This window comes from Dicentrarchus labrax, unplaced genomic scaffold, assembly GCF_905237075.1.
Source record: "Dicentrarchus labrax unplaced genomic scaffold, dlabrax2021, whole genome shotgun sequence".
Lineage (NCBI taxonomy): Eukaryota > Metazoa > Chordata > Actinopteri > Moronidae > Dicentrarchus > Dicentrarchus labrax.
Genome location: NW_026136722.1, coordinates 23,784,357 through 23,811,524, shown reverse-complemented (window position 1 = coordinate 23,811,524; position 27,168 = coordinate 23,784,357). Strand labels below are relative to the sequence as shown.

General features: G+C 40.1%; 2 protein-coding genes across 6 annotated transcripts in view; both read left to right on the top strand.

Annotated features, from left to right (window-relative positions):
• Positions 1-13,174, top strand: part of LOC127355743 (vesicle-fusing ATPase) — a 48,656-nt gene extending 35,482 nt beyond the window's left edge. For 2 of the 3 annotated variants that reach the window (XM_051386864.1, XM_051386862.1), the window contains 10 exons: positions 847-1,034; positions 2,130-2,225; positions 2,319-2,475; positions 4,047-4,180; positions 4,392-4,538; positions 5,839-5,973; positions 6,263-6,376; positions 7,452-7,507; positions 7,775-7,832; positions 11,910-13,174. In XM_051386864.1, coding sequence (XP_051242824.1) covers positions 847-1,034; positions 2,130-2,225; positions 2,319-2,475; positions 4,047-4,180; positions 4,392-4,538; positions 5,839-5,973; positions 6,263-6,376; positions 7,452-7,507; positions 7,775-7,805 — 1,058 coding nt within the window. In that variant the 3' untranslated portion in view covers positions 7,806-7,832; positions 11,910-13,174. The remainder of the gene's footprint in view (positions 1-846; positions 1,035-2,129; positions 2,226-2,318; positions 2,476-4,046; positions 4,181-4,391; positions 4,539-5,838; positions 5,974-6,262; positions 6,377-7,451; positions 7,508-7,774; positions 7,833-11,909) is intronic. The other variant, XM_051386863.1, reaches the window with a different exon arrangement.
• Positions 13,175-14,643: 1,469 nt separating this feature from the next.
• The window catches only part of LOC127355770 (thyroid hormone receptor alpha), a 120,469-nt gene continuing 107,944 nt past the window's right edge, over positions 14,644-27,168 (top strand). Inside the window, exons 1-2 of one of the 3 annotated variants that reach the window (XM_051386954.1) lie at positions 14,644-14,944; positions 15,599-15,684. The gene's annotated coding sequence lies outside the window, so the exon portion shown is untranslated. Of the gene's footprint in view, positions 14,945-14,970; positions 15,260-15,598; positions 15,685-27,168 lie in introns of those variants that run through there. The other 2 variants (XM_051386952.1, XM_051386953.1) reach the window with 2 other exon arrangements.

Here is a 27,168-nt window from a genome sequence, read left to right as displayed (position 1 = left end):
TCACCTATTGGTTACTTGTAGTTTTAGAATATAACATGATCACTTAAATGAGTACCAAAAAAAAAGCAGATGAGTTTTTTTTTATTATTCTTTAGAAAGCACAATGTGAAAACAATTTCACATTTAAAAAGTCCAGTCTAACCTTTCCTTCCACAAGAAGAGCTTATGTATGGAGCTCTGAAACTGACAAAATGTAGTAAAATGTGTCAAATGTATTTCCCTTTAAAGCTGCAGTAGGTAATCTTTATAAAAGTAACTTTCACTGTATCCTGGCAGTAGTACATGAGACAGATAATCTGTGAAAAAATCTGGTTCCTTTGATTCGTTGTAATGATCCTAATGGCATTTGCAAGAATCCACTGTGCCTCAATAAAAACAACCTATCAGAGCTGAGGAAAATGGAATAATCAACTACATTTCTTGGCTAATAAGATGCTAAAATTACATGTACAACTTAAGCAGGGTTGTTGCATTTTTGCACTTGAACCTTGGTACTTGTTTGTACAGTCATTTTAGTCATTCAAGCTAACACAAACAAATGTTACTACTTAGAAGTTCAAAGACATTATAATTCCATCTTCTTAATCTTTAGTTATATTGTTGATTTGTCTGATAGCCTTGGCTTTTACCAGGTTTTGGCAGTTTTTTGCCATAATTATGAAAACTATTTTTCTGCCCTATAAATCTTTTTATGTATTCATTGTATTGCTTATTTTTTCATCAAAATATCATGCCTATAAATCAGCATGGAGTTGCATTGAATGTGTTTGTGAATAGAGGCATCCATTTATTTCCTTCTCTGCTTACCTTCCTCTGTCCCTTGCTGCCCCATCGTCTAACCTCCAGGTCTGCCTGATGAGAAGGGTCGTGTCCAGATCCTGACCATCCACACCAACAAGATGCGAAACTTCGGCCTGCTCGCTCCTGATGTCGACATCAAGGAGCTGGCAACCGAGACTAAGAACTACAGCGGTGCAGAGCTGGAGGGGCTGGTCAGGGCTGCCCAGTCCACTGCCATGAACCGACACATCAAGGTCACTTGCAAAGGCACTTTCAAATACTCTCATACGCACAGCTGACTCAAGCACGAGCTGGGCTCAGCTGTCAGTCATGAAGTAAAACACCTTTTTATAGCTTCAAATAACCAATTAAAACCAAACTTAGGAAAATGAACACTTGAACATACATCGTGTCCCATCTGCTAACATGGAGGCAGCAGGCTTTATGCCTTATACAGCAGTCAGCCACCAGGGGGAGATAGAGATGTTTTGGCTTCACTTTTGGAGAGCTGTCATGTCGTCCATCTTTATCTATTTATATATGTTTATATATTTTGTTATATTGTAATAAAAGCTTGCACTGTCAGTAGTGGTCAGCAGAAAGTAACCCTGCTAGCAGATAAGCATGCAAGCAGATTAGCTTGCTAGCAGTAGTGCTAGCCTAGCTCCCAACTCACAAGTAACTTTCTCCTTGCAGGTCTTAACAGTCTGTCAGCAAACTGACTCTAGTGCAACATTAAGCTGATTGTTTACATCACCAAAGCACCAAAACATGATGGGTACCAAGTAGCAAATTACAAAATATATGAATTCCTTTCAAAAAAGTAAAGCAATAGTGTAGTGTTAGTGTGTGTAAGTGTTAGCTGTGACCTCAATAGACACAATTATCTCAAAATTAAAGAATAAATAAACTGAAGAAGTGCTTATCCCCTTTTTCTGGAGCTTTCACCCACATTATATGATTAACAACCACACTCAGTTGAGATTATTTTAAGAACCTTTTATTTTGTAGGGATGTGTGGTTTAGACATGACGTGCAGAGACTTGGTTGCACTGTTAAAGGGGTATTCCAGTGATTTGGTATTGCACTTCCATAAATTTAGGGGGTCACAATAGACTCATTAAAAACTGAATCTTTAAAATCCATATAAATCCTATATAATAGACACTCTTGATACTTTGAAGACACTTTTGTATCCAGAGCCACAGAAGACATTATAAAACAGTTTTGGCAGGATGAATAGTACTCCTCATGGGGAGTAAATCTGAATTTGATGTGTAAAATTGGTGGAGTGCCCTTTAAACCTGGCATTGTTTTGATGTAGTTTAATGTGTATCTTCTTTTTCCAGGCTACAGCTACAGTGGAAGTGGACATGGAGAGGGCAGAGAAGCTGCAGGTCACCAGATCTGACTTCATGGGGTCCCTCAACAATGACATAAAACCTGTATGTACCAGGATTTTTGACATAGTTCCTGACTGCAGATTACAGTATGATCCTGGGATATAGTTGTTAACACTTTCTCACGCTTTTATCCAGGCATTTGGTACAAACCAGGAGGATTACTCCACCTACATCATGAACGGCATCATCAAATGGGGAGACCCAGTCACTCATGTCCTGGATGATGGAGAGCTGCTGGTACAGCAGACCAAGAACAGTGATCGCACACCACTGGTGGCTGTGTTATTGGAGGGTAAGAAGTCATCACGCCATTTATACTTTATTTTACTTACTACTTTACTTACTATTTTACTCAGATATTTGTTTGGTATGATCCGGTTTTAAATTTGAATGTTTTTCCACCAGATTACATAAAGGTGCATACACATACCACATAGCTAATAATAAATATACAAGATACAGCTCATGACAACGTGCTCTTCCAATTCAGATTACATAGGTCTAATAAACATCATACAGAAACTGTTCTTAATGTTTTTATCTGGATAGATAAAGGGTAAAAAAAATGCAGCACCTTCTGTTTCAGATGTATAGGCTTTACCTTGGCTTTGCCTATCTACATATGAGTATGAGCATTTTCAGAATTTCAGTCCAACAACCGACGTTAGCTCACGTTATGAGCTTGATTGACAGCCTGGTGGTAGCAACTGCTGTGATCCAGTGGTGAATCAACACATGGCTCATTTGAATATTAACATGAGCCATGTGTTGATAGGTCACCACACGAAAATGTGACCAATGAAATTACTTATTTTGACACACATTTTTAGCCAATAAGTATTAAACTAACGAGGTAATGTGTCAAAAGGCGACCTTTTTAGTTATTTTCTCAAAAGGAGGACAAATGAGTGTCCGGCTTAAGGCTGCACCTGCAGCCGGACAGGGTGTTTAAAAGCCGGACTGTCCTTTCCAGTGAGCCAACATGGCAAGGCAAAGCAAGGCAGTTTATTTACAAAGCACGTTTCATACACAAAGGTAGATTCAAGGTGCTGTACAGTGAGGTTAAAAACAAGACAGTTCAAAGATAAAACAACAGCCTTGGGTGCCCGGTTAGCTCACCTGGTAGAGCTGGCGACCATGTACTGAGTCGTTGCTGCAGCGGCCCTGGGTTCGAATCCAACCTGAGGCCCTTTGCTGCATGTCATCCCCTCTCTCTGCCTCCCTTCCGGTCTATCTTCAGCTGTCACTGTCAAATAAAAGACCAAAAAAAGATAAAACAACACAATTTAATATAAAAGAGCACAATTTAGAGTTAAAACAACACACTTATATACTTATACAATTTAAAAACAATATAATAGAATTTAATAAAGAGAAAGAATAAGAAATTAAAATAGCAAAAGCACAATTTTTACTATAATTCTTGTGGCGTTCCTAAGACCATCAGACAGTTGGTCCCAGCTCTGTACTGCATACTGACTAAAAGTTGCGTCTCCTAGATTGGACACCTGCATTTGCATAGTGAGTCAATAGGACTGTAGTCATTTGGTGCACAACAACAGCACCCTGACTCTGTTTGACCTGAATGGAACGGAACCTTATTAAGTAAATAGTAAGATCTGTGTTTACCTGACTATTTCATGTAAAAAATGGCTGCTGTGAAAACAGTATTATACACCAGGTTGAAATAAACTGGAATCAACCTTTAAGTAAAATGTGTTTAAACAGTGAAAAAATTGCTTATTTGCATTAAATGACTCAAACAACACGTCAGCTTTCACCCCACTGAAAAGCTTCACACATACAAACACACGCAGGCAGTGAATTGTACCCCTCCTTTCCTCTCCACACACACACACGCAGGTCCACCCCACAGTGGAAAGACAGCCTTGGCAGCTAAGATTTCAGAGGACTCGCAGTTCCCCTTCATTAAGATCTGCTCTCCAGACAAGATGATTGGATACTCAGAGATCTCTAAGTGCCAGGCAATCAAAAAGGTAAGTGCTGCAGTGTTTTAACCCTTAGAGTATGTGAGCAAACACTGAAACATTTGCATTTGAACAATGGCTTATGGAACCATTTAATCTGTTTAATTGCTCCTTCCCTTTCACCAATGACTCCTCCCTTTGTTTTTTCCACCCATTAATGCCTCTCTGCATCCTCCCTGCCTGTTGCTCCTTTGTCTCTCCCTCCCTCCCTCTGTTTCAGATCTTTGAGGATGCTTACAAGTCGCAGCTCAGCTGTGTGGTGGTGGATGACATTGAGCGTCTGCTGGACTATGTCCCCATCGGACCTCGGTTCTCCAACCTGGTACTCCAGGCTCTGCTGGTGCTGCTGAAGAAAGCTCCCCCAAAGGTTAGAGTGCATCTGCACCCTCTGTACATATTGTTACTAAAAGACCAAAACCAATAACAAATGGATCCTAATTACTATTCGTCTTCTTCTTTCTCTGTGATTAATAATTAAACACACATCAGTGAGCCACACTGTTGCACTGATGAAGGAGCGTGAACACACACCCAAAGGCAATGGAAATAATTGGAGGTGTGCAGAGAGAAGAGAACTCACCAGACCTCTGCTTTGAGTAATGTTAGCTAAATATTTCAGTGCCCAACTGTTTAAGAAAATCACTGAGCCTTTTTGAAAACTAAAACTACTTATTTGTGACACATTCTTCAGTAGGAATAAATGGGCTAGGAGCTGTGTTCAACAGCAGGGTTCACAGAGAACAATAGTTCCTAACAGTGTCATTCTTGACCCAGACAAACTAATCAAATCAAGCAAGAGGCGGGCTTTACTACACTACCACTTCCTTCCTGATTTGATGCCGTTTACTATGCCGGTAGATAGTGTGAGAGCTATGGAGCAGGGGTATAGCGGGGGGGTAAACTCAGGTATCCACCTCTTTGAAATGAAGTTAGAGTTTACTCATCTAGAGCTCGACGTCTGCTTGAATCCACTTTTTTCCCCCAGTAATCATATTCCGGTTGTGCATGCAGCAGTTTTTTTCACTCTTTGCCTTCTCCTGTTCGCCCATAGTGATGTGTTTCTGTGTGATCGGCCCCTAACACCTTTTTGATTGTGGTCTTTTCATGCAATTTTTGGTTAATAAAAAAGACATAGAAGATCACCAGTGTGACAATCTTCTGACATTTTGGGAAAAACTCTGCTTTATTGAAAATATTAGCTAGGAATATCCGTATCACTCTCATATCTGTACGGTAAATATTAAGGCTGCAGTTGATTTCCTTAGCATAGATACAAGAGTGATATACATTTTTGAATGTAACTCTCTGTAACAAAGCAAATAAGCATGTTTCCCAAACGTTATACTATTGCTTTAAGATGACAATTGTATAATGTGTAATAATCAGGCTTTCAGTGTTTTACTGCATTAACAAATAGTTTCATTTAAGTGGAGTCAGTTGATTCATAAAAGTAATTAGATCAACAAAAGTTGGAACAGTTTATATGTTTATTTCAGAATTACCTAAACCTAGTGAAAACCTACACTATGGCTGTGGTTATATCGGTCCAAACTCATTGGTATTACATTTTTGAAATCGTGAACTTGTGAATGGACAATCACGGAAATTGAATTTCCCATATGGTATAGTTAAGAAAGGACAAAACAAGTCATTTCTTCCTCCTGCAGGGCCGGAAGCTGCTCATCATTGGCACCACCAGCAGGAAGGACGTGCTGCAGGAGATGGAGATGTTGGACGCCTTCAGCACCACCATCCACATCCCCAACATCTCTACTGGGGAGCAGCTAGTTGAAGCTTTAGAGGTATTCACACACAGACATACAGTGTAGTCAACATATTTGGTTGCTTGGAGGTAAAGAGGCTCACGACTGTGGACACTCAGATGAATGTGGTGAATTACACATAACCATCCCCCATTCTCAAGAGCACACATTCACGCACACACTCAGCCTTGAAAGATCCAGCACAGTAACCTTTGTGTACACAGGGAAAAAACATTTGCATTCAATCAAGTTGCTGAAGTATTGTATTGCAGTTTGGTTGGAGGTTAGGAAGGTAAGAAAAAAGCTCCTTTCTTTGTTTTCCTTGTAGCTGCTGGGGAGCTTCACGGAGAAAGAGCGCGCCAGCATCGCACAGCAGCTCAAAGGGAAGCGAGTCTGGATTGGCATCAAGAAACTCCTTGGGCTCATCGAGATGTCGCTGCAGGTACAGGAAACTCACCAAAGCAGGGGCCATAGTAACGGCTCAGACACCACCGTGCATAAGCTGTGGTGGCTTCTGCATTTCTGGGCCCATAGAGTTAAGTCTTTCTCAGGTTAAGAGCATGTGTGTTTGTTCCTCCAGCAAGATCAGCTGACTTCCTGTTGGCTCCCTGCACACATGAACTGCATTAAGTAATTTAACAATATGGCTTTTCTAGACTTTACAAGTTTTATTGGTCTCAATGGACCAACTTCTGATTATAAAAGTTATAAATAAAGAGTTTTTTCGAGGGGCTTGTGACAGTCCAGTTATTCTTTTCCCACTGATTTTTGGGCCAGTGTACGTCACGTGATCCTGTAATACTGAGTGTTCCTACAACACAGCCCAGCCAAGAAATAGTCCACATAAACCCCTATAATGAAAGATTTTGTGTCATTTTTGCACTGCCAGCTGAACAGCTTTTATGAACATGCATGGGCAGAACACTGGTGTTCAATGTCCAATGGTTATTAACATTTTAGAACACATGGCTCTGAGGGAGGCTCATTGTTTCTTGCCACTGTCTTCGATCATGCCTTAACCCTCGACATAAAAAAGATGGATGTCGCGTCTCCACTTCCTCCCACTGTACAAAAATGAAGCCAAGATACCCTGCATACAACAGCTGCCATCTTTCGCCATTCAGAGCCTGCGCAATAGTGATCAGGGTTGGCAATCAAAGTACCGCCCATACAGCCAGCCGACTCAATCGCAAGCAGGGCTCAGCTGTCCATCATGACATGAAACCCCCTTTCTATAGCTTCAAATAACTAGTTAAAACCAAACTTAGCAGATATCAAGGCTTAAAGTTTGTATAACTAAGAAAATTCAGAAACCTATGGGTTATTTTATGCAGTCTACGGTCTGCAGTCACTGGACAACAGGTGATATGTAGCTACCATTTGTGCTCCAGTGGACGTCCAAAATGGGAGACTTCTGATGTGACTGCAAGGACCCATATTGACTTGCTGATTATTTGTTTCTGCTGTGACAGACAGTTCAATCTTTCTCTCCCTCTACTTTCTTTTACCCTCTCTAGATGGACCAGGATTACAGAGTGTCCAAGTTCCTGTCTCTGCTCAGAGACGAGGGGGCGTGAGTACAAGCGTACTGCACCAATCACATTTTCATTTCATTGCTTGTCAACATCATCCACTTAAACCCTCTTTATTTTATTCCCATCTTGAAAATGGCTCAGTAATGTCACACAAGAATACATATTGATTTTGAAGACTCCAATATTATATTTTCACACTGCACATACAGAGTATATGTGCCTATTGTCCTAACAGTGGAGAAAAGGGCTAGCAATCCTCTTCTCACTAACTTTAGACTATAACGGCTTTATTTTGCGATCACCAGGTTGAATGAAGGCGATCAAATCCGAATTTAAGCTGTCAAACGGTCTCGCTGTGCACCGGTAAGATCAACACCAAAGCAATGTTGAGATGAGACTTGTGCCTAAAGATTAGGAGTACAAAACCTGTAGCTTACTAGTTAGCAATTAGATTAGCATTTACATAGTTATTTCCCTACTGCTGTAGGAATGTTATTGCAGTAGCAGCTTAAGATAACTGTTTGAATTGTGTTTTAGTGTACAGTACATTTTACACAAAAGCATTTATGCTGAGGAGTCAAATTTTTCATTTTTCCAAATGATTTATTTTGTGTCATTCATTTCAAAGTGTAAAAGGTCCAGTGTGTAACATTGAGGAGGATCTACTGGCAGAAATGGAATATAATATTCATAAGTATGTTTTCATTAGTGTATAATCACCTGAAAATAAGAATGGTTGTGTTTTTGTTGCCTTAGAATGAGCTGTTTTTATCTACAGACGCCATGGGTTGCCTTCCATGGAGGCTGCCATGTTGAACTGCCAGGTTTATACAGTAGCCCAGAGCAGACACACCAAAAACTGATTCTATATAGAGCTGTTTGCGTTTTTCATTCATTTCATAGCCATCATAGTTTCTCCCTCATGGAAAGGGAGGATGCGAGTCAGTTGAAATCTGCAACTTTAATGCTAGATATGCCACTAACTCCTACACACTGGACCTTTGAAGCGGGACTATGTAACTTTGGTTAACAGTCGCCACTGGGGCCACAAGGGATGCTCACATGATAATGACAAATGCTGATGATGAGAGAATGAGAAAAGAGTCATCAATATAAGTTACACAGCAATATCAATGTAAAGTTAGCTAACATTAGCGACTAGGTACTGGTCGTATATGATACAGAGAACGGCAGTGTCACCAAAGCATAGAGGGTATTGAACAAATTTTCTTATAAATTCATCTTACAATTTGTAAGAGGAAAAAGTGTGTTAAGTTAAATAGTCGCGCTTAAAATGTCTTTGACCGGCCCTTTGCCCTTTCATCTTCTTCTCTTTTATTAGCAAAATTGATTTTTCCATGGCATACAATCCATTAATTACAATAATAAGCCTGCCCCTTAAATTGACATTCTCACTCATAATATTTTTTAACTTTAAAGGTCCAGTGTGTAACATTTAGGAGGCTCTATTGTCAGAAATGGAATATAACATAAAGATGTTTTCATTGGTGTATAATCACCTGAATGTAGGACTCATTGTGTTTTTGTTACTTTAGAATAAGCTATGAGAATGAGCTATCTATAGAAGGAGCGGGTCCACTTCTATGGAGGCCGTTTTTTTTGCAAGTTTCATGGTAGTTTCCCTACACATTTAACAGCTTGTTCTAATTCCCAGGTCGTCAAGCACAGACACCAGCGGTGTTCAGTTAGTTGCAATTTGCAAGTTCACCGCTAGATGCCACTAAATCCTACACACTGGTCCTTTCACTTCATTTATGTAACATGGCAAACACATTTTCATGCAGGAATTGCATCATTACTCCCCCTTCATCTTTATTTTACTGTTGCAAGCAGTTTCACAACTTATTATTGTCCATTTATAGTCATTTCTGAACCTTGCATGATTCTATGTTCTAGCATATTGTAGCTCCGGGAGCAGAACAGGCCTTTAAGTATAGGTTTTAGGAGTTGGTTGCACCAGCTAAATTTAAACTTAGTATGGTGAGTGTAAGCTAATTAAGTGTTTATTAAATGGAGATTAGCGCATTACTAAATTAAAATCCACCTCACAAACCAAACACAAGAACACAAGTTCTTTCGTGGATTAGTTAGAGCTAAATATTTTCATCCAGTAACTGCTAGGGGTAACTGTTTCATAGCTAACTAAAGTTACTGACACTAACGTTAGCTTTTTAGTGTATGACCGATTAAGAGTAAAAGAGGTAATGTGAAATAGTGTCGACACATCTGACCTGAATCTTAATAATGACTGAATGAATATGCAATTTACATACAGCTAAAAACTAGCATTAGTTGGGTTAGCAAATTCAAATATTTCCTGCTTATTCTAAAGTATGCATATGAATAAATACTATTATGACACAATGACAGTGACTTCCTGTTAACATAGCCAATTGCCTTTAATTAGATGATGCTACACATTTTTTCTAGCAACAGATTTACACTTACTTAAATCTTTACTAGCTGATGCTGCTATACATTATAAAGGGGTTATAGTAAGTACGAGTTTCCAATTTGTATCAACTTCACATTCTCATAGATAACAATAGAAAATGTTTTATGAAAGCTCTTATCCAATTTAATAATATGAGAAGTGCCTAAAAAATAATAGAGTGCTGCAGGGATTATTTATATTTGTAGGCTAACCTAGGCTTGTTAGGATTTTGGATTGTTGCAGAAAATAAGCTAAAAAGCTAATGTTATAAACGAATTACACCACGGTTGCATGACTTCAGCGTCTAAAGTGTGTTTGCAGTGACGTTTAATAGGGAGGAGTGAGTACACCATTATCTATATCTGTATCTGTTCAACCAACTTGCGACTGAAATCAGACACAGGCAGTGCTTAAACCCAAAGTTGTTAATATAAACTTGAATTGATATGGGCTGATCAGAGGTTGCTATAGTTATTAGAAAACAGAGCAATGGGCGCCTGGTTAGCTCAGCTCAGTCCTTGCTGCAGCGGCCCAGGGTTCGAATCCGACCTGCAGCCCCTTGCCGAGTGTTATCCCCACTCTCTGCCCCCCTTTCCTGTCTGTCTTCAGCTGTCACTGTAGTAAAGGCAATAAAAGCCCCAAAAATATACTTTAAAAAAAAAAGAAAACAGAGCAATGTTTTTGATTACAAGAATAGGATAAGATTACAGATGGGGTTTTTTTGTAAATAAAAGTTGCTATATGTAAGAGTTTTAATATTTTAATAGTTTGGTTCTTGTAAAAAGTACATTATCTTTACCGGATACTCGTTTGAGACGAGCACTCGCCCAACCCTAACGTTTAACGTCACGACAACGTCTGTGGTCGCATTAAGCCCCTTGTTAGCAACCGCTGTTTTTAAGACACGTAAAAGCTTCAAAATTCATGAAATTTTATGTTGTAAAACAAAACAGGAAAATCTCTCTCACCCTATTTTAGGCATTTAACAAACCCATTTTTAATTCTAGACGAGGAAACGGACTGGGTTCTTGCAGCACTTCATTAAACTCATATTTAATGAATATGGGTAATCATTAGTGCTGTCAGTTAAACGCGTTATTAAAGCAAACCCATTTTAACGGCGTCAATTTTTTTATCGCGAGATTAACGTTCTTTTTGGCCTAGCACACCTTGTAGTTTTTTTTACATGCTGTTGCAACAACTAGTAACGTTAGAAAAACTACAACACCACACCGGATCTAGCTAGACCGGAAACAAAACAACAGGCACGCCGCACACACTTAACTATGACATTAATGCGATTAATCGCGATTAAATATTTTAATCGTTTGACAGCACTAATAATCATACAACTTTCTTGACTTGTCCAACAATGTGAACACTTGCAACTTGTTAATATGTCTTTTAGAATGTCTACAATCCATATGACTTGAACATTGAATTTGACATTTTTTTTTACAGCTTTACAGGTGCACTTTCTAAGATCTTAGGAAGGACTTTACTCACAGACTAAGTACTGAATTTACAGATGGCTGGTGCAACCCTAACCTGGTCATCCCTGGTGTCAATTCCAGAGTAGGTGACTGGAGTGAAAGCCTGCAGGGCTACAATGAACCCTTTTTACCAATATTTTTAGATGGTGTGCTGGAGGATTGAGGCATGCCATGATATTAAGGCAATAAAACAAATCTATTTAACCCTCTGTACACTGAATGAAGAGTGCAGTAGTGTGAAAAGGTCCAAGAGTGATGGTTTGTTGTTGTGGCTCTCTCTTTGTTTTATAGCCTGTTAAATCCAGCTCGTCATTTTTTCTTTCACTCAAGACACCGCCCAGCGTTGTGCTGGTGTTGTGTGAGTACACTGGGGTTTGTCGAGGGTTGCTAAGAAGAACCCCCTCTGTAATAGAAAATCTGTTGGGAGGGAGTAATGCAACACAACCCACAGGAAACTGAAATCTTTTTTCTTCTGTTCCTTCCTTTTTCTAGTGACCGCAGCTTCTATGAGTAGAGGGCTTTGGAGGAATGAAGCAACCATCTCGCCACCAACAAGCCATCCACAGGACACCCACCCACGGCCCATCCATCCATCCGTCTGTCGGTCTATCTGAATACACACCTGGTCCAAGAGAGGAACAAAGGAGTCTTTTCATCTCAGCATGTCTCCACCTCACCATCCTCCTGCTCATCATCACCAACTACACGACATATCGCAGCAAACTACTGGAAGTCGTACTGTTACAAATCTGTTATCTGTAAAGAAATTGCAATAGATGATTGTAAAAAAGTGCTGTTTTGTGCATCGTGCGTAAAAATAACAACAAAAAAAGCCATGTATGTTTTTCGCTATAGTATGTGTTGTATTTGTTGCATATCTCTCGTCCTGCTAAAGGTAGTTATTGTTATTGTGATATGTATCCTCACAAACACAAAATACACCCGGAACTGACACAAACCCAGAACCCCTTTGAATATTAAGATGTGAATCTATGAGAGGCTTTTAGTGAATGTGTAGTGGCTGTAAAAAAGAAGCTGTTCCATGTGTAAATGTAAACCCTTTAAATATACAGTATGTAACTTGTTCATGTTCTGTAAATAGTATATATAGACAAAATGCAGTATATCACCAGAGTAATTTAAATGATCTGTACCAAGTCTATTTCGTACTATATCAGTATGATTCTTCTTCCCTTATTGCTCCGGAGATGTTACCAGGTTACTGTAATAGTGAAAGTAAATGTTGGATTGTTGGCCTGTCTGTCTGTGTTGCGTGCAGTACAGTTCAGTCTAGGTAGTGTAGCTACGGCATCATCAGTGTTAAAAAATAACAGAAAATATTCTGCACTTTTAACATTGACTCAAAAAGACCTTTAGTACTTATCTCAACTCGAGCTTGTGTCCGCTCGTGTGTGCATGTGTGAGGGACTAAATGCTGCATGTGTCCAGTGTGTGAGTGCGTGTGAGTGTGTGGTGGCAGGATGTGCTTCTGAATGTGAGCATGCGTGTGTTTTAAGTGTGTGTGTGCATCTGGAAATCCGGGTTTAGACATTTGGTGGTTAATTTGATTTGTGGGGTTTTTTCTCATGTCATGTGTTCAGTGCTTATTGTTAAAAGTTCTTGTTTTGTTCTGACCATTGATGATGTGTGTGTGTGTGTGTGTATGTGTGTGTGTGCGCGCGCGTGTGAGTGTAAATATATATCAACATGCAGATGTATTATTGCAATAAAAGGCACAGATGCACAGGAAAAAGAAACTTCCAGCTGCTTGTCTGGTCTCTTTTATGTATTGATCGTTGGATTTTTAGCGGCATCTAGTGGTGAAGCTACAGATTACAGTTAACTGAACACCATTCGCGTCTGTATTTGACAACCTTATTGGACGACCTTATACACTAATGAAAACATACCTATGAATATTATATAACATTTCTGCTAATAAATCCTCCTAAATGTTACACACTGGACCCTTAGTACGATTTTGTACTACTATACTACATTATAGAGGGGAATATTATACTTTTTACTACATTTGTTTGACAGCAGTTGTTACTGATGACTTTACATAATCAAGTTTTACATCCCCTCTGGACAAAAGCGGTAGTGATTCCATGGCATTGTTTCATTCATTTCAAGGGGAATCTGACTATAAGAATAACTTTACAAAAACAGCCAATCTTCTCCCTGATGGTATTGTTTGTTTATGTAGGTCATATAAAGGCATCCGTATTAAATTGGACTTCCATTCCATAACGAGTTACAAACTTGTTGTAGTATGTTTAAACCAACAATAAACAGTATAAAGTATTACATATTGGCCTCATATATATCAGCTACACCATAAAAATGGTACTTACACAAGAATCAGTTGGATCACTTGTAATATGATAGTTATATAAAATAAAGTAACACTGAGTGGTAACATTCTGCTGCATAATGAGAACTTTTGCTTTTGACACCTTAAAGCTGCAGTAGGTAACTTTTATAAAAATATTTTTTGTCATATTTGCTGAAACTTCCACTATGTTAAGTTATTCTTGATCAAGCAGCTTTTACCAGTATGTTCAAGAAACATTCCTGATTAATACTTTTTATTAGCTCTTTTGATTTAACAGTACAAATAGAAATTGCAAAATTAAGTAATTGTCCTTAAAATGACTTAAGCTACCTGATCAAGAATGTTTTTTAACCCACACAATTAAGTTAGTTTTGCTTAAAATGTTCAATGTAATTGGTTTGAACCAGTATTTAGCTTTAAGACTGAGCCATCTACAGCCTCTGAAAGACAGTGTGGAGTGGAAGGATAATGGGGTGGCAATTGGGGTGGCCAATCCGACCCCAGGCTCCCCTTCCTGCAAATTCCCCTGGCCCCTTCTAACTGGCATCTACAGTAAATGTAAGAAAATATCATAAAATTTAAAAAATCAAGTAGCCTAAAGTGTACCACTAATTTGTATTTACCGTAAGTATACTACTTTTTCTTGTTTATTTTAGTAGAATAAATAATGTGAATTTATTTGGCCGGTGGAAAAACATGTGAGATTCCCCTTTAATTGTTCCAGGCTCTCGGGATTATGCAACCCCCCGAACCCCCTCCAGCGGCAGTACTCCTCTTCGGCCGTTAGAGGGCGGTGCAGAGCCTGTTGACGAATAATTTCCCGGCGGCAGCTCCAGTTCTCCTGACCCGCATTCACCCGTACTGTACAGGCAGGGAAGAGGAGGAGGAGGAGGAGGAGGGGGGAGGACCGAGCACAGAAAGCAAACAGACGCTGTGGAGCTCTCCTGCCGACCGTGGCCATGGCTTTGGCAGTCCCCGGTAGACACAGCGCTTCCGTCTCCTCACACCTGATAGCGGACTGAGAGGGGGGGCTACCGCCGGTAGAGCCGGTGGCTAACGTTACGCCGTTTGAGACCAGCTGGCTTTTATTTGTTCTGCTTTTTCTTCCCGTGTTTACACGGCTGTTCCTCGGTCACTGGCTCTATGTTGACGGTACAGGAGGTGGTTTTGTACCACAAGTCGAGCATTGGTGAGTGTCAGTGTCAGTTTATTGCAGTTAGTGGCGTACAGTGAGAGCTCCTTTATGGGGCGGAGGTACACCGTCAGGGCTGCTGTCCTCGAGTCAACCCGGGCGCTTTAATACCGGCCTGCTTACTGTACTGTACTGTACTGTACTGTACCACTAGGTTAATGCAAGGAAGCTTGGGCAGCACACTGATATGCACCACAGTTATGTACCTCTGTGTGCCATTGGAGATAATGACCCGCACCACTGCCATGTGCTTCTCTCACTGTCGGCGTTACACTAATGGACCTGGGTCGTGAGTTCACGGTTAAAGCTGCAGTAGGTAACTTTTATTAAAAAAAAGTTCATTTTAATAGTAACTTTTTCTGTCATATTCACTGAAACTTTCACTATATTCCTGACAGTAGTACATGAGACAGATAATCTGTGGAACAAATCAGGTTCCTCTGACTCCTCCTAGAGCTCCTAGTATGAATCATGCATAGAATATGAACTATAAAATGTTGTTCCTGGCCTATAGCTGCTCCTGCAGGCTGAGACGTGGTGTAGGGTAAAAGTATAATATAATTGTGTGTGTGTGTGTGTGTGGGGGGGTTAAGGTCAAAGGTTGGGAGAAGGAATGTATTGATCATTTATTTTATTTTATTTTATTTCCAGGATGAGGACAGCATCATCTGCTTCATATGTGGACCAATCAGACGTGGTTCTATGAATTCTGGCCCAGAGCAGACGCCCTGGTTCGGGTAGGTGACCTGCACGAGGTTGAGGGTGTGTTGAGGGGTCAGACTATAGCGTTGAGGGGTCAGACTATAGCGTGAGAAATGAAAGGTGATTTCACATAAAATGTAACATGCTTACAGTAGAGGTTGTTCTGTCTCGCTGCGTGCATCAAGCATAGCTTCACGTTTCACATGACCTACTGTCACTCCGCATTTTGTGAGTGAAAAATATTTCCCCGTTTGAGGTGACGTGACATTTTTGACACGGCGTGACTCATCAGTCAGTCGAAAATCTTCAAATCCAGCCGAGAACTCCAATGTGAATGTCATGCTGTCATACTTCCAGAGAGGTAGACAAGCAGGAAAGCGCTCATGTAAACACAACTGGATGTAAAACAAGAATGAATGTGGACCCAAAATGATATTTCCCTGTAGTGTGTAGTAGTCTTGCCTACATAAAATTACACAGGAAGCACTCTCACTCGCGTTGTTGACAAGCGTTTCCCCCAGAAACCCAGTAAGGATTTAGGTGGCCAGCAGTTTTTATTAGTTTTCAGCAACCTTTCAAAGATTTATTAGTCTTTGAGTCCTTCCCTCAGACTAGTTTTCTTGGAGGAAACGAAATACGTCTGAATGGGCGTTATTTTTTTAAAGCAGCTTTACAAGCAATGTCACAATACTAAATAATGCTAAAAATGCAGTTAATATGTATTTGGCAGGTATATGCTGCCTGTCAGGATTCCGCTCACATCACAGAAAACAGAAACAATATATATTGCTATTACATGTAGTAGTCCTCTGAAAGCAATCACAATGTAAATGCTCCTGGAATCAATCACAACCATAGAAAGCCCATGTAAAAATGCATGTGTGCATACAAAGCCATAATCTCTGCCTGCAGCCAGACGTGACCTCTTTTGACGTCCCAACAGCCCCCCCTCCTCTCCATAGCATGGTGCTGTAAGGCAGCGTCCTGGTTTCCTGACGTTAAGGCTTAATGTATGGCCAGTGCGGGGAAGGCAGGAGGGTAGGGTGAGGAAGGGGGAGGAGGAGAGACAGGAAAGAAAACCAGTCTCTCTCTCTCTCTCTCTCTCTCTCTCTATCTCTATCTCTCTTTCGCTCCCTGTGCCTGCCTCAGTCTGAGGGAAAATCGGTTACATAACAGGCACTGTGGAGGCAGCCACTGCCCCAGTCCCTGAGGTTCCACGGCCCACTTACATCACAGAGGTGTAGACAGAGGGGGGAGGGGTTTACAGTCAGCTATCCAGTTGGTTTTATAGCCTAGTTTAATTTTTTTTGTATTGTTAGTAAAGTTTTGTAGATAATAACAAATAGCATTTATCAATATATAGTATATTTCTTACTTCTAATTACTTATTAAAGCTGCAGGTAATTATTATAGAACTTTTTGTCATATTTGCTGAAACTTTCCCTATATCCTGACAGTAGAACATGAGACAGATAATCTGTGAACAAAAATCAGGTTCCTCTGGCTCCTCCTAGTGCTCCTAATGGTATTTGCAAGAATCCACTGAGCTTGAACGAAAACAATCAGATGGAAAGACGCTTTGGGTTGGAGACTTGAAGATATTTGAATGTTGAGACTTATTCCCAGTGTCACAAAGCGTCCGTATTTGACAACCTACAAATGAGACTCAACAATCAACTATCTCTCTCAGGTCTCATTGGTTGCTTTCGTCCAGGCCCGGAGGATTCTTGCAAATAGGAACAGTAGGAGGAGCCAGAGGAACCTGATTTTTTCACATAACAGGGCATTTTTCACTCTTGGTTGACAGACCACAGTTGGCAAGTGTGCTGATCAACTTGACATGATTATTATGATTATTATGTGAAATTTTTTATGATGTCAGACCCCTAAGTATGAATCCAATACTAGTACTTGAATGGCATACTGTTTACTGGGAAGTATTCCAGTATGCAAGCATAGTGGTAGTGACACCGTTGGGTACTGGTACTGAATTCCAGGTCCCAGTACGGTATCGGTTCAAATGTGAACGCTACCCAACCCTATTCGCAATGTCATCTGTATTGGCCGATAAAGCCTTCAGTGTTTCCTCTATGTTGATTTCAGAGCTGCGGCCCGCCACTGTTAAATGTTCGGACAGGCCTGCCCCCACTGCTAAAAAAAAAAATCCTAGAGGAAACACTGGCCTTTAATATGAAACATCAGCAATTTCTTCATATGACAGGCCGATAAGAGGAAATTAAATGACCCTGTTACTGTTACTATCTTGTAAAGTTTATAAAATGGATTGCAAACTTGCTGTTTGCAATGACTGCTCAGCATTGGTCATTCCATCACTACAGATTTAATTACCCGTCCTATGAGCTGTCATCCCGATAATTACGGCCAGTTTGTGACAACAAACAAATAAACAAAACAGCCACCAGTGATAAACACCTGTCAGCAGCGTCTTTACCAGTCCATAAACAAAGCTAAAAAATATGATTTTTTTACATTGTTTTGCAACTTGACAAAAAGTCAGATTTACCCTGGTTGTTTTGAGCTCTAACTCTCTAAAGAATTAGCTGCTTTTCTCTGTTTTTTATATCGATCTAAATTGAATATCTTTGGGTTCCGGGCTCTTGGTTGGACACAACAAGACATTTATTTTCCCCTGTTTCCTGAAATTTTGTAGACTAACCAATCAAGGAATCCGAAAAGTAACCTACAGATGAACGACTAATGACAGTGTTCCTTAGTGGCAGGCCTATGTGCAACCAGGTAAATGAGAAGGAAGTAGAGGCAGAAAACTGAGAGACTACTGATTGAAGTTACCACCTGGTGGATGTACATACTGTACATACTGCTTGACTGAGCACAATCTAAAACAGGCTGTACAGCTCACAAACACAGGGTATTATTAAGCCTTGGGGCTCCTCCTCGTTGCTAGTTTCTTTGGAATGTTCTGTCCTTTTCAGTCAAGGCAGAGACATCTTTATGTAAGGCAGCCTCTATTCAATTAGTGTTGAAGATCTATCCCACACAAAATCAGCCAGCCAAAGACAATCCTCCCTCCATCTGACAGGAAATGACACAAAGAAGGTCTTTAATCAGGCTTGAGAATCACCAGAAGTCTCTTGACATGTCAGTTTAGGACCCTGACATAGTGCCTTTATTGAGTTTGAGTTAATGTTGTGTGTGATTTAAAGGAATATGTCCTCAAAACATTAGTTTTGACAAAGCAGGACACATTAACAATTGGAAACAGATATGGAAAGAGTTTGTAGATAATTTTTTTTGCAGTGTCTTGTTAATGCATGTGTTTGGAGACATTGAACCCATTAAGGAGATATTAATCAGAAAACTATTCTTTATTATTACTGTAGAGTCTGTTTTGTATTTCCTCACTGATTTCCACCATTGTTGTTGCTGTTATGTTTCTGCCCACCTTGACAGCCACAACCAGTTCACCAATGGAACATGATGCACTAAAATATTCCCATTGATTATAATCAACGTTATCTTATTATTATATCTTATCATTTGACCACAAACATAGAAATTCACATTCACTGTGTTAAAATGTGTATGCCTTTGCTAAATGGGAAAAAAAGGTTTTATTTCTAATATGTACAAGTATGTTGTTGAAAGCAGTTGAATTAAATATATTTATATTGTTATAAGTACTGAAAAAATGTTACAACAATACTGAGCTGTATATAAAGTAAGAGACATACTGTAAATGTAAAGAAGGTATCCAGCATGGAATCCATTGTGTCCATCAGCAATGTGGGATAAAGGCAGGATAATATAAGAGGGGATTTAAACAGAGGCTATTATCTTGAAGACAGGCCAAGGACGTTTGGATATTAAAGTCTGGAACAAAGCAGAGTAGACTGGAATTTGTCTTTGAAAACATGAACCCTGCTATATGCATTGGATCTGTCTGTCTCTTTTAATTAATGTAATTGTTTTTTTGGCTACTGAGGGGCAGTGCTAATGGCTAAAGTTGATATAGCATAAACATAATAGCAAGAAGTTGCTTATTCACACATTTAGCAGACACAGTACAAAATAAATATCCAGAAAAATATCCATCTCTTTTAAGCCACTGAGTGTTTCACTAGCTAGTCAGCCACACTTTGTCGGCTGTTTGTTGCTGGCCAGGTAAAGTATGGTTTGTTCATTTTTGCTAAAAAAAAACAAACAACTGGAAGCAGTTGCTGAACTCGTGTTTGATGACAGTAGTGGATGTCAACTACAACGTTAATGGTCCCGTTTGTAGGATTTAGGGGCATCCAGCAGTGTAATTGCAGATTGCAACCCCCTCGCTTCCCCCTCCCCTTCCTAGCCAAAGTAGCAATGATGGTGGCCCCTATCTAGAGCCAGTGTTTGGTTTGTCCATTCTGGGCTACTATAGAAACATGGCGGTTGAATATGATGTATTCCATGGAAAGCGACCCACAGCGTCTGTAGATATAACCGGCGCATTCTAAGGTAACAAAAACACAGCTATTGGCCCTGAAAGCCCACATTACTCCTGTTCTCGCATTGGATTCTGGTAAAATTCAGAATCAACTATAAGATCTTACTGATAACATACAGTCATGGATGAAAGTATTGGCACCCCTGGAACTTTTCCAGAAAATGCACCATTTCTCCCAGAAGTGTTGCAATTACAAATGTTTTGGTATACACATGTTTATTTCCTTTGAGTGCATTGGGACAACACAAAAAAGCAGAAGAAAAAAGCCAAATTTGACATCATTTTACACAAAACTCCAAAAATCGACTGGACAAAATCATTGGCACCCTATTAAAACTGTGGGTAAATAATTTAATTTCAAGCATATGATCTTTGTTTAAACTCACCTGTGGCAAGTAACAGGTGCTGGCAATATAGAAATTGAAACTGAAGCCAGTTTGAGTGTATAAAAGTTGACTCAACCTTTGTGTTGTGTGCCTGTGTGTGCCACAGCAAGCATGAAGAAGAGAAAGAAGAGCCGAGAATTGTCTGAGTACTTAAGAAGCAAAATTGTGGAAAAATATCAACAATCTCAAGGTTACAAGTCAATCTCCAGAGAGAATCAACTGTGCGCAATATAATCAAGAAGTTTATAACTCATGGAACTGTGGCAAATCTCCCTGGACGTGGACGGAAGAGAAAAATTGATGAAAGAATGCAACACAGGATAGTTCGCAGTGTTTCGTCTAGGATTTTTTTTAGCGGTGGGGGCAGGCCTGTCTGAGCAACCCCCAACCCCCCGTCCCGTCCCGCCGGCAAACGTTTTACATCTGAAACAGAACTGACACTTCGCTGCGACACAAACAAATATATATACCGTTTTAATGTTTCCAGATGTTTGATATCAGGACGTTGAGCTGAGAACTGACAAGTTGAATGTTGTCCAATTAAAATGGACCCATCGCGGTGACGTTTTTGGTGGAGCTGTTAGTTTAATAGTCGACTTGGAAGAAAGCGAACATTTTGACAATAAGCTACATCAACACAACAGTATGTGGAGTTAAACTGGACAGCCCCAATAACCTCTGAATAGTTCTACTTGTTATTAAATTGCAATGTGAGCGGCAGCCAACGGGGGTGCATTATGTCGGCAGGATCATTTACAAGGCAACCGTGACTACATTGTGCGTCTGCCCCATTTCTGATACCGTGGTGGCAGAAATTTAACAGCGGCGAGCCGCCGCTCCAAGATCAACATAGAGGAAACACTGGTTCGTATGGTGGATAAACAACCTCAGTCAACTTCCACACAAATTCAGGCTGTCCTGCAGACTCAGGGTGCAACGGTGTCAGCTAGAACCATACGTCGTCATCTGAACGAGATGAAGTGCTATGGCAGGAGACCGGGGAGAACCCCACTTCTGACATAGAGGCATAAAAAAGCCAGACTGCAGTTTGCAAGAACATACCTGAGTAAGCCTCAATCCTTCTGGGAGAATGTTTTGTGGACAGATTAGACTAAGGTAGAGCTTTTTAGCAAAGCATGTCATTCTACTGTTTACAGAAAACAGAATGAGGCCTACAAAGACAAGAACACGGTACCTACAGTCAAATATGGTGGAGGTTCAAAGATGTTTTGGGGTTGTTTTGCTGCCTCTGGCACTGGGTGCATTGATTGTGTGCAAGGAATCATCAAATCTGGAGACTATCAAAAGATTTTGGCCCGTAATGTAAGGCCTAGTGTCAGAAAGCTGGGTCTGCGTCAGAGGTCATGGGTGTTCCAGCAGGACAATGACCCAAAACATACCTCACAAAGCACCCAGAAATGGTTGGAGACAAAGCGCTGGAGAATCCTGAAGTGGCCAGCAATGAGTCCGGATCTAAATTCCATAGAACACCTATGGAAAGATCTCAAAATTGCTGTTGCGAGAAGGCACCCTTCAAATCTGAGAGACCTGGAGCACTTTGCAAAAGAGGAGTGGTCCAAAATTCCAGTTGAGAGGTGTAGGAAACGTGTTGATGGTTATAGGAAGCGATTGGTTTCAGTTATTTTCTCCAAAGGGTGTGCAACCAAATATTAAGTTGAGGGTGCCAATGATTTTGTCAGACCCAATTTTAGAGTTTTGTGTAAAATGATGTCAATGATGTAAAATGTGGCTTCTTTCTTCTGCTTTTTTGTGTTGTCCCAATTCACTTAAAGGAAATAAACATGTGTATACCAAACCATTTGTAATTGCAACACTTTTCTGGCAGAAATGGTGCATCTTCTGGAAAAGTTCCAGGGGTGCCAATACTTTCGTCCATGACTGTATATGGCGCTTCATGACCTTGCCTCCAGTTACATTTCTGATCTCCTTGTTCCTCATTCCACTCCTCTGCCACTTCGCCCCTCAAATCTCGGCCTTTTATCCATTCCCCGCTCTAACTGTAAAACTAAAGGTGATCGTGCCTTTGCTGTTTTAGCCCCAACAGTGTGGAACAGTCTTCCCCAATCACTCAGATTCACTGAATCTGAGAACTGTTTTTAAGCGGCTCCTCAAAACCCTCCTCTACAGGCAATCCTTTTTATGGTTCTCCTTGTTTGTTTCCTCATCTGTCGTCTCCCTTTAATTTTTTTCTTTCCCTCTTGTTTTATCTTCCTTTGTTTGTATTTACATGATCCCTATGTTTGTTTGATTTAGTATGGTTATACCCTTATGTTTATTTGTTGTTTGTAAAGCACTTAGGATCTCTGTGTCAAAAAGGTGCTATATAAATAAAGCTTTACTTACTTACTATTCTTATATTCAGGTGATTATATACTAATGAAAATATACCTATGAATATTATATTCCATTTCTGACAACAGATCCTCAATCTTACACACTGAGCCTTTTAAAGTTGGCGGGCAATAAAACCAAAAGAATGAGCTACACCGTGATAAAACGTTGGACAGGGCTGAGGGGACCTGCAGAGGCGGGTGATAATTCTCTGTGGGTTCATCATTTCTACCTTTTCTTTTCACAATACTCAGTCAATTCACCGACTGTTGTAAAAAGAAAATGGACTGGTACAGCTTTAAATGTAAAAATGTTCTTGTACCATGTACAGTGCAGAGTGATGAGAAGTGTTAAGTACTAAACCTGGCATCAAATGTCAGATTAATCTTGTTTACTCAGTCTGATCAAATATTCAGGTACCTGAATACTGAATATTCAATATACACTAGCACTCTAAAACCTAGCCCTACTGGTTCTTTTGTATGACTTGCCATATTTTATGTTTAAAAAAAGGCAAGAGCAGGAACATTTTTGTTTGTTCTTTATGTCTCTCTTTGACACAATCACAATCTTTTGCTGGTAAGAACTAAACAAAATCAATATCATTCTGTTGGGTTTGTTACATTTGTGATCCATGGTACCTCGGACACCACAAATATGATTTGAACAAAAGCAGGCGGTAGTACTGCATTCAGCCACTGCTCTCTAGCATTTTCAGCATAAACACTGATGGGCCAGGGGGATGCTAAACCTTATAATTGTTTGTCCATGTGTCACAGTTGATATCTCACTCACTTTTGATCAAATTTGCTCAGACCTCAAGAAATTGATACATGTCATCAATATGTTTCCATGTACATAACAGCTGATGACAAACACTACCAAATGACAAATGACCAAACTACAAATTAATCACAATTAGAATATCAGTTTATGTATTTAACAATTAACCCATATTTTCTGAAGAAATAAAATCTCAAAACTAAAAATCACAATTCCCCCCATGATGTGGCAGGCACTTGGTACAGTCTGACTGGCCACTTATTTAACAGGTATTTAGAGCCATCGTTGTAGCCATGTTCCAGGGCGAGAATACGGTAAGAGATTGCAGTGTGATTGGTGATACGCACGGTTGATACGTCTTTCCGTTTACGACATTCAATGGATATTTCAAAATGGCAGAAAACAGAAATCATTTGTTAAAATTGAAACAATGAACTTTGGCTATTGGTTCACATGGAAATCAAACCCCATTATGCCATGTGAAAGTCCTGTGTTTGACCAACCAAGCCAACTAGACCTCCTCTTTACATGGACTTGGTTGCTATTCATAATCTGTCCTTTGCTCCCATCACTTAACCAAAACCATTATATTTTCTAAAACCTAACCAAGCAGTTTTGGTACCTGGATCTAACCAAGCAATTTTGAAGCTTAACCAAGGGTACGGATAATCCCGCCGCATGCCGAATGTCCCTGAGCAAGATAAATGTTGCAAAATTGCTCCCTGACTGTGTATGAATGAGTTAGTTGCATTTGATGATCACAGTGTGAATGTGGTGTAGTGTTAAAGCGCTTTGACAAGTACAGACCATTTACCATGATGACCACCAGGGTGCCCAGGTGCTGATCGGTGTATGTAATATACATAACTTGTCTTAGAAAATTGTATGGTACAGCGTTCTTGTCAACTGACAAACCTCAGTATTTACCTGCACTGGACTGACTGACAAAGTGCTGACTGTACAGGAGTAAACTAAAATTGCGCGCTACAAATAGAAATAAATATCTCATTTTGTTAGTGAGTGACGGTATGTTTGCTGTCACTGTGTTTGCCGTGGCAGCCTCTGTTCTCTCTCAGTTTCTCCTTCCTGCATATCTGGCTCTATTACAGTCTCTCTGTTTCTTTCAGTATCATATCTCAAGGGGCTTTTATTGTTTTCAGGGATAGGAAAGACCCAAAAAAAAAAAAAACCTGCTTTAGTGGGATGAGAGACTAAAGACTTTATGGGAAGCTCTTGCCCCTCTAGGGAGGACTCGCTCACACACATACACAAATGTTCTCAGAGACTATGCAGAGATCTGTGTAGTATGTGACACACACACGGACTCTCTGCCCTATGGAGAAAGGAACAGAGACCGGTATTAGGAGTGGCCATAACAGGAAGTGGTCCACAGATTACATAAATGGATGGACTCCCTGCTCAGAATGAACTTCTGCGGGGAGGTAAATGCCTTTACTCGTCTCCTCAGGGGGTTTCAGCAATCTTGTACAGTAAAGCTCATGTCATGACTTTTGAAAGAGTATTTTTCTGGCATCCTGCTGTTGTCAATAGCATCTCCGTTCTAAGCGAGATGGGAAAGATGGGAGAGAGGAGCGAGACACCGTGCTGGCAATCCAGATCAAGATTGGAGGAGACAAAAATAAGGGAGGCTCCGTTCTGTAAAGGTCATGTTCCAGACGGGAATCCACAGTGTTGGAAGCATTTGGTGTAGACCCCCCCCAACACACACACACACACACACACACACACACACACACACACACACACACACACACACACACACACACGCACACACACACACTCATGTAGGCCCCCTCTAAGCTGGGTCTAATGGATTTTATTAGTGGCACAATAGCTGTGTTGTTATTGTTTTTCTTATTTTTCTTATCACATAACCTCTGAACATTACATTGTCAGCTCTTCCTCTGCCACTGAGAGCCTATGAAAGCCTAATGTATCCAGCAGCAAGCACCATGGCTGTAATCGTGCACAAAATCCACAGTATATTACGTAAGTTGGTTTTAAGGTCAGGGTTAGGCTTTCAGAACAACAGAAATACAAAATATAACATTTAGGGTCCATTATAGCGATGCTCAAGTCCTGCTATGGGCACATTAGGGTGACGCCATCACAAATGAATTAGCATTTTTGCCTGTTTCCAGAAACATAATGTGTTCCAGCTTCGGTTACACTGTTTGTATAAGAGACCGAACGATAACTAAACGGTATTTGAGGCTGTTTGAGTTTTCTCATTTGTGTTTGTCATATGAGCAGTCCGTCTAGGGGCTAACCTGACTAGCACGGTCTAGCTGACAAACAACAACTGGCCCTTTGCCACATTTGGGTATTTATGTTCTGCATTTGCTGCGACATTCACATTAATTAGAAGGTATTAAACTAATTACACAGTAATTATTTTGTTCATTAGGTATACTGAACTGTCAACATTCTGTTCAGGAAGAATACTGTTTCATCCTTAGCTAGCAACCCTGACCCTTACTATTTTCGTTCCCTTACATTAGGGCAAATAATCAACTTTGGTTTTTGTTTAGTGTTGTGTAGTCTATGAAATGTCATAAATAGTCAAAAGCCCAAAGATATTCAGTGTGAAATGGAGAAAAACAGCAAATCTTTACATTTGAGAAACTGGAACTGATTCCGGTTTATTACAACTTGGATCTTATTTTTATAGGTTTGACCATCAGTACCATAGGTCATTATGACATTACATTACATTTTTGTTTTACCTCCGAGTATATCTGTCTGATCACCTGAATGATCAAGTTTCTTACTTCTGCAGATTTTGTTTCACCAATGTCTATGTGTTCGCAGATCTCAGCCATTGATTTGGTGGGTACGACGTAATAATAGCCGATTAAATAAAAGGGTATCATCTTTTAAATTGTCAATTGATTATCAGAATATATTGTTGGTTATAGGGGTGTAAATATTTTTTTATCATCAACTATTCTATTTATTATTATTTGGACTTATTTTAGAACATATCAGAAAATTGTTAAAAATGTCCATCATAAGATATGTCTTAAAATTGCTTGTTTTGTCCGATAAACAGTCCAAACCACAAAAATATTCAACATAATATTCTCTACTTGATGGTAAAGTGTGAGAGGAGGAAATAGCAGCCTAAGGCGTTGACATGTACGTAGAAGTGGCATTAGTCAGGCTAGACTCTCCATAGGAGGTGAATGGAGTGGAAACACACATAGCACGACTCTGAAGGTCAGCTTCGGGTCAACGTGATGTTTATTTAGTATTTAAAACTTTTCTTTTATTCAGTACTGGGGCAGGATTTGCCTCGGGCCAACAGCTTTGCATGACTTGTCACATACGCTTCATCATTATAACGCCCAACGTTTTACTAGTTAGTAGATGTAAGTGCGTTCTTAGTTTTCATTCAGCTCACCAGGTCAAAGCTAGCGGCAGATATTCAAGGGGAGGACTGAGGAAAAGGTCCTAAGGCGGCTGTTTTGAAAGGAGTTAGGAAATTCTTTCTGATACAGGAGCCACATGATATG